The sequence below is a fragment of the Rhea americana genome, unplaced genomic scaffold, assembly GCF_003343005.1.
Source record: "Rhea americana isolate MKP2758 unplaced genomic scaffold, rheAme1 scaffold_246, whole genome shotgun sequence".
Taxonomy (NCBI): Eukaryota; Metazoa; Chordata; class Aves; order Rheiformes; family Rheidae; genus Rhea; species Rhea americana.
The window spans coordinates 1244141-1250716 of NW_028186364.1; the positions used below are offsets into that span (position 1 = coordinate 1244141).

At 71.3% G+C, this 6576-nt stretch overlaps 1 protein-coding gene across 1 annotated transcript in view; it reads left to right on the forward strand.

The window, feature by feature from the left end:
* Positions 1–1923, forward strand: part of KCNQ4 (potassium voltage-gated channel subfamily Q member 4) — a 9014-nt gene extending 7091 nt beyond the window's left edge. The window contains exons 11-15 of the mRNA XM_085306746.1: positions 340–557; positions 700–802; positions 1019–1150; positions 1290–1425; positions 1621–1923. Of these exons, the coding sequence (XP_085162872.1) occupies positions 340–557; positions 700–802; positions 1019–1150; positions 1290–1425; positions 1621–1839 (808 nt within the window). The 3' untranslated portion in view covers positions 1840–1923. The remainder of the gene's footprint in view (positions 1–339; positions 558–699; positions 803–1018; positions 1151–1289; positions 1426–1620) is intronic.
* Positions 1924–6576: the final 4653 nt, after the last annotated feature.

The window sequence follows — 6576 nt, forward strand, 5'->3', positions numbered from 1 at the left end:
AGGAGGAGGATGGGGGGCCGGGGGGCACCCCGGGATGCTCCGTCCCAGCGGAGCGGGGGCCGGCGCTGCCCGTGCGATCTCCCTCCCAGCTGCCCCAGGCTCTGCTGTGTGTCCTTCCCAGCTGCTGTAGCTATCTGTCCGCTGTCCGTCTGTCCTCTGTTCTTTGCTTTTGGGAAAAAAGAAAAAAAATGTGTGTTTAACCCCAAAGATGCTCCTGCCCTTGCACACGCCGTGGCAGGCAGCGTGCGTGCCCCCGGCCGGGATGGCTCCTGCCCGTGTCCCCGGCTGCCCCGGGGCGCCCGCCTGCCTCCGACGCTGCCCGTCCTTCCTCCCTCGCAGCAGCAAGATGGGCATCAAGGACCGCATCCGCCTGGCCCACCCGCCGCGGCAGGGCAGCCGGGGCAGGCAGCAGCTGGGGCCGCCGCTGCGCCGCTCGCCCAGCCCCGAGGACGTCCCCGAGGCCGCCAGCCCCACCAAGGTGCAGAAGAGCTGGAGCTTCAACGACCGGACCCGCTTCCGGGCGTCCCTGCGGCTCAAACCCCGGCTCCCGGCGGAGGGTGAGTCCCGGGGAGCGGTGGGCCGAGGGCGCCGGGGCTCAGCCGGCCACGCTGCCTTGCCGGGAGCAGCGTCCCTGCGTGCCGGGCTGCGGTGGCAGCGTCCCGTGTCCCCCCAACCCAGCGCCCGCTCTCGTGCCCGCAGCCGACTGCCCGCCCGAGGACAGCGGGGAGGAGAAGAGCTCCCAGTGCGACCTGACYGCCGAGGACGTCATGCCGGCGGCGAAGACCCTCATCCGCGCTGTGAGGTGCGGCTCTYGCATCCCACGTCCCTCAGCTCCTCGCCTGTGGTCCTCCAGCCCTCCCTGGAGGCCAGCCCTCCACCGCCTGGCCCGGAGCTCCCTTCGCGCTCGGAGAYGAGCAGATGTGTCCGCCGGGGCCACGGAGGTGGTTGAGCTGGGGGAGAGGAGCAGGGATGCTCCAAGGTGGGGATAGCTCCTCCAGCTATCCCGGATGTCCCACAGGATCCTGAAGTTCCTGGTGGCCAAGAGGAAGTTCAAGGAGACCTTGCGGCCCTACGATGTCAAGGACGTCATCGAGCAGTACTCGGCCGGCCACCTGGACATGCTGGGCAGGATCAAGAGCCTGCAGACGCGGTGAGCTGCCCCTCCAGCCGGGGCCAGGCTCTCTGGGTCCCAGGGGTCCCCCCTGCCGCTAGCCGTGCCCGTGGTGCCCCATCCCCATGACCTCCAGTCGGTCAAGACTGACGGGCCATGTCCCTTGTCCCCCCGCCAGGGTGGACCAGATCGTGGGCAGGGGGGTCCTCGCCACGGACAAGAAGACCCGGGAGAAGGTGGAGAAGCCGGTGCTGGAGCCGGAGCTGGTGGACGAGCTCAGCATGATGGGCCGGGTGGTGAAGGTGGAGCGGCAGGTGAGGAGCGGCTGCGCGGCCCCACGCCGTGTGGGGCGCCCGGGGGCCTTGGGGCTGCTRCGTTCTCGCCTCCCCTTTGGAGGAGGAGCAGGGAGGAGCCCGGGCAGCCTGCAGGGGGGCCGCGGCCAGCACGGGGCCGTGGTGGGTGCCCCGCGGCGCTGGGCGCCCGCCCCGCTCACCCCGCCGCCCGTGCAGGTGCAGTCCATCGAGCACAAACTGGACTTGCTGCTCGGCCTCTACTCCCAGTGCCTCCGCAAGGGCTCCACGAACTCCTTCAGCCTGGCCGCCGTGCAGGTGCCCCGCTGCGAGCCCGACATCACCTCCGACTACCACAGCCCCGTGGACCACGAGGACATCTCCGTCTCTGCCCAGACCCTGAGCATCTCCAGGTCGGCCAGCGCCAACATGGACTGAGCGGGGAGGCGGCGGGGCAGGGCGCCGCGGCCGCCGCGGGCCAGCGGAGCCGAGCCGAGGGGCCGCGGAGCAGCAGCGGCATCATCCAGCCTCCTCTGCGGGGGCCCCCCCAGTTTTACTTGAAATACGTCTTCCTTCACGGGCAAACTGCCCGTGTCACCCGCCCGGGAGCCGCGTGGGTGCCGAGCGCGGCTGCAGCCGGGCGCCTGCTCTGGGCGTGGGGCGGGAGCCCCCAAACGCCGCTCTGCACGTGCACACGCTCCTGCAACACCCCTGCCCTTCCCGGGGGGAGGAGAGCCCCCGGCCGGGGCTTCAAACGCACCGAGCCCCACCTCCGTCCCCGGCCCTCCGGGCGCCGAGCCGGGGGCCGCCGTCTGCTATGCAAGGCTGCATCGCCCTTCGGTTGCCRGTGCTGAGCAGGGGCGTTGCGATCCGAATGAATGTGGTTTTATCTGTGTAGCTCCCGGCCGTGGCGGTGGCCGGGGCCTGCCCTGAGTGGGGGGATTGGGGGGGGGCCTGTCCCCCCTCGCGCTCCTCTGCCTGGGTTTCCTCTTGCCCTGCTCGCAGGGCTGCAGCTCTGTACCTCTAGAAGCACAGCAGAGCCTTCCGCCTGCCCGTGCATGCTCCCAAGGCAATATATATATAGGAGAGAGATATATATATGTATATGTATATGCAACAACRTCTGAATATGCAACACCCCCGGGAAGAGCAGCCCATGGGGACATAGGCAATAAGCATCTCCCCCGCCAGCACGCAGGGCTGCGTTTCTCCCTCTTGGCCCCGCCGCTTCTGCGGTGCGCAGCCGAGCCCGGCCACTCCGGGGACGCAGCTGCCGAGCCGTGCCGGGGCCGGGCGCCAGCGCGGCGCGAGCCGGGGGGATGCGGCTGCGGGCGATGGGGAAAGCGGTGCTCGGGGAGCGCCCGCCCCCGGCRGCTCCCGGCGCGGGGCTCCCAGCCGCCCGTGCCTCCGTGCGCGCCGGTCGCAGCGTGCAGAGCCGCTGCAGCTCCCTCCCTGCCCTGCTCCTCTCTGCTGCAGGGGGGGGGGGGTCCCCAGGGCTGGTTTCCATTCCCTGCACAGCTGGGGAGAGCAATGATCACAGTAGTGCCAAAGTTTGCCCGGGGCTGGGGCTGTCTCCTGCTCCCGCGTGGCCGGGGCCCCCGGGGCTCGCGGGATTTCCAGCCCCCTCCCCTTTCCAGTGTCCCCCGTGGCTGGTGGGGGAGCCGACTCGGGGGGGGGGAGCCGACTCAGGGGGGGGGGCCATCCTGCTTGTTTTTCTTGCCTCGTTTGTGCATGCGGCCGGCGTGGGCCCTGCCAGAGCCACTCGCCGCCTCCCACCTGCTCGTGCATGAATCTCCGCATAGGACCCACCCCTGCCCCCGGGAGCCACGCCGGGGGCGCGCGGCAGGACGGCAGCACCGTGGGCGCGTGGCGCATCGGCCCGGCAGCCGTGCCGTGGGTGCACGGCGGGACGGCAGCACCGTGGGCGCGTGGCGCATCGGCCCAGCAGCCGTGCCATGGGTGCACGGAGGGACGGCGGCACCACGGGCACGGGGCGCATCGGCCCGGCAGCCGTGCCGTGGGTGCACGGCGGGACRGCRGCACCGCRGGCAYGGGGCGCATCGGCCCGGCAGCCRTGCCGTGGGTGCACGGCRGGACRCCCAGCCGTGGGGCGAGGGTGCAYGCRACAGCTTTGCCCGCACAGGCGCGCGCAGCAAGCAACTCGTAGGCCTCCTCCCCGGGGCTGGCTGGTCCCCGCAGCCCTCCCCCAGCCAGCGGTAGTTACCTCACTTTATTAACTTATTAACTTATTTGTTTAATTAAAATTTGAAGCAGAGGCTGCGTGCGTGCGTGGTGTTTGCGTCCCCGCTCTCCCGAGAGGTGGCACTCCAGCCCAGCGGCCGAGCCGGCGCGGCGCGAGCGCCGGGGCCTCCTGCACCCTCCCTGCTGCGTCCCTCGGGCGTGAGTCACAGCCGCCACCACCACCCCCTCCCCAAACGCAGGGCCCAGGCGTCCGGGAGGAAGCAGGCCTGATGCCACTGCAGACGGGCCCAGGCACTGCATTTGGAGCCCGGGAGGAGCAGGGCCGGCAGGCTGCGCCGGGAGGGGCAGCGTGACTCCCCTGGAYGGCAAATCCTCCGTCCCTGCCCCATGCACGGACGCGGTGCGTCCCCCAGCCCAGCGCGGGGCCGGGTGGGAGGGAAGGGAAGGCCGGGAGGGAGCCCCTTTCCCTGGCCGCCCCGCCGCGGCGCTGGCTTCGGAGGAAGCTGGGGCTCTTTGCAGGTCGTTCCCCGGCGTTTCCGGGCTCTGTCTCACCAGCAAACATGTTCCTGGCTCGTCCAGGAGCGCTGCACTGTGCCAAGTGCCTCGTGGGCCAGCTCTTTCCTCCCCCAACCCCCAAACTGAAGCTGCCCTCGGCCGAGGGTCCCGCGGGGGCTTCGCAGGGACCGGGAGCCTGGGGGCACTGCCAGCCAGTGCCCCACTGGAGCCTGTGGCCCACGGGGCAGCGATCCCYGGGGAGCCTTGGCTGCTCCGCGCAGCGCGTGTCCAGCTAGCGTGCGGAGCGGGGCRGCTTTGAAGCAGAGGCTTTGAAGGGGGAGCCAGGACTCGGCACAACCAGGAAAATCCGACACAAACAGCGYTCCCGGGCCGGCCGGGGCATTGCATTGCTTTCACCTCTGTTCTGCTCCTCCAAACAGCAGAAAAGATCGGCAAGAAGGCCGGGCTTGCTTGCTCTCCTGGCRTGGGTTTGGGTCCAGTCTGCAGCCGTGCACCTCTGCGTGAGCGGGGTGCTCGCCCTGTCGYGGGCCCCGATCCGGCGAGGGGTCTGCTCCCTCCCCGCCCAGGCTCTCCCACGCATCGCGGGGCAGCAGCTCTGTGCAACGCCACAGCTCCGCGGCCCCCACGAGCCCGCGTGCGGCCCGGCTGCTGCACGGGTTGCGCCGAGCATCTCGTCCCCGCCAGTGGGAGAACCCGCTGGGGCTTGGCCATTTTGCACRGCTCTGCATCACGCCTACACCGTCCATGGCCCCCCCCCAGGCGCCAGGGCCGTCTCCCTGCCCCGCACAGCGGCCGTTTGCAGGCAGGAGGCAGGGTCGGGCGTGCATGCCAGCCCGCCGCGTGCAGCTTTGCTTCCTCTTGGCCACATGGGGCCAAGGTGCCCGGGCTGGACTTTGCTCTCCGCTGCCGCGGCTCCCTCCCTCCGCCTGTGCGYGAGAGAGGCCGCGGCGCCTTTGGAGCAGAGGGAGCCGGCCGGCCAGCCGGAGCCAGGTGTCAGGCGGTGTGGGGAGCGCGCTGGGGGAGCCTGGCAGAGTGGAAAATGCCAGCGCCAAGGACTTTAGTGAGCCGTGACGCCGCCGAGCCGGTCCCCGCCGGCGTCCCAGCACGAGCAGCGCTGGCCGGGCTCAGCACGCCAAACYGCGCAGGAGGAGGGYGAGGGGGACTCGAAGGCACCGCAGYGACGCYGTCGCTCCAGCCTGCCGTCCACGAGCCCTTATCCCCCCWCTGCAGCGAGCCGGGGGGCTGCCGCGGGGCTGGGAAGGGGCCAGCGCAGCGGCCCCGGGGCAACCAGGGGTGCGGGCACAYGATGGGGTGGCGAAACTGCAGCGTGGGATGGGCTGTGGCAGTGTTTGGGGTCCAGGTAGGACCTCGCAGTGCAGATCCTGCCCCCGTCACCGCTGGAGGCGGGGGCCTGGCAGGAGCACCAGGATGCCGAGAGCAGCCACCGGCGGTGGCCAGGGGACTTCTTGTGCTCTGAGGGTCTTGGAAAAATGCGTGACTCACGCTGGATTCCTGTCCATCCTGTCATGGAGAAAGATTGCGTGTTCGGAGACTGCCGGACTCCGGGCTGGACTCAGTTCCTTCCTGAGGCGCTCACCAGCCCGCCGGCCCTTCCCCGAGCCGTGTCCGCGCTCTGCCCAAGGCCGCGCTCGCAGGAAAACGCCCTTCGCAGAGCACTGGCCGAGAAGCCAGGCTGGGATCCTAGCGGGTCTCCTGCAAGGGTCTTGTTTGGGTTCGGGGTCCCCAGGACCCCCAGGGTCCTGTACGCGCCTGGATGCCCCACGGCGCCGCGCACAGCATCTGCCCCGGCGCTCGCAGCCACCCAGTGCCTCCCGCCCCGGCCGCCGCGCGACGGCTTTGAGGAATCCTTTGGCAATGACTGGGAAACGCTATTTGGGGGCCAGAAAGTGAGGTGCCAAGCACCGGCGCCGCCTGCCCTGCCAAGGGTGCGGGAACCCCATGGTGGAGCCGAGCCTGGTCCCCGGCCGGAGCCCGCAGTGCTCCCAGCCCGGTGCCACGGCCCCTCTTGCCGGGTCGGGAGCACCCGGCTGCACCGGGGTCCCCGGCGGGTGGGGGAACGGGGCCAACTCTGCTGCYGCTGGCTGCCTGCCCTGGGCTGCAGCGGGACGTCCCCGTCTCGCTCGCACGCAAGGGACAGCCCGCTGCCCCGGCYGGGGTGCTCCGAGCGGGGCGGTAGGCAGCACCCCTCTCCTCCCGCACTGCGCCCCGGGGCGGGCAGAAATCCGTCGCGGGAGCAGGGCAACGGGCCCGGCCGGGGGCAGCGGCGGCCGCCCGCTCGCCGCGCCGGCTCTGAGGTCCCCTTTGGCCTTGGCACCCGCAGCCGGGGCTCGCAGGAGCGCGGGGAGGGGGGGGGCGCTGGCGGCGGTGCCCCCCGGCCTGGGCGGCGGGGAGGGCAGCGCCCGCAAAGCCTCCCGAACCGGCGCGCAGGGCCGCCCC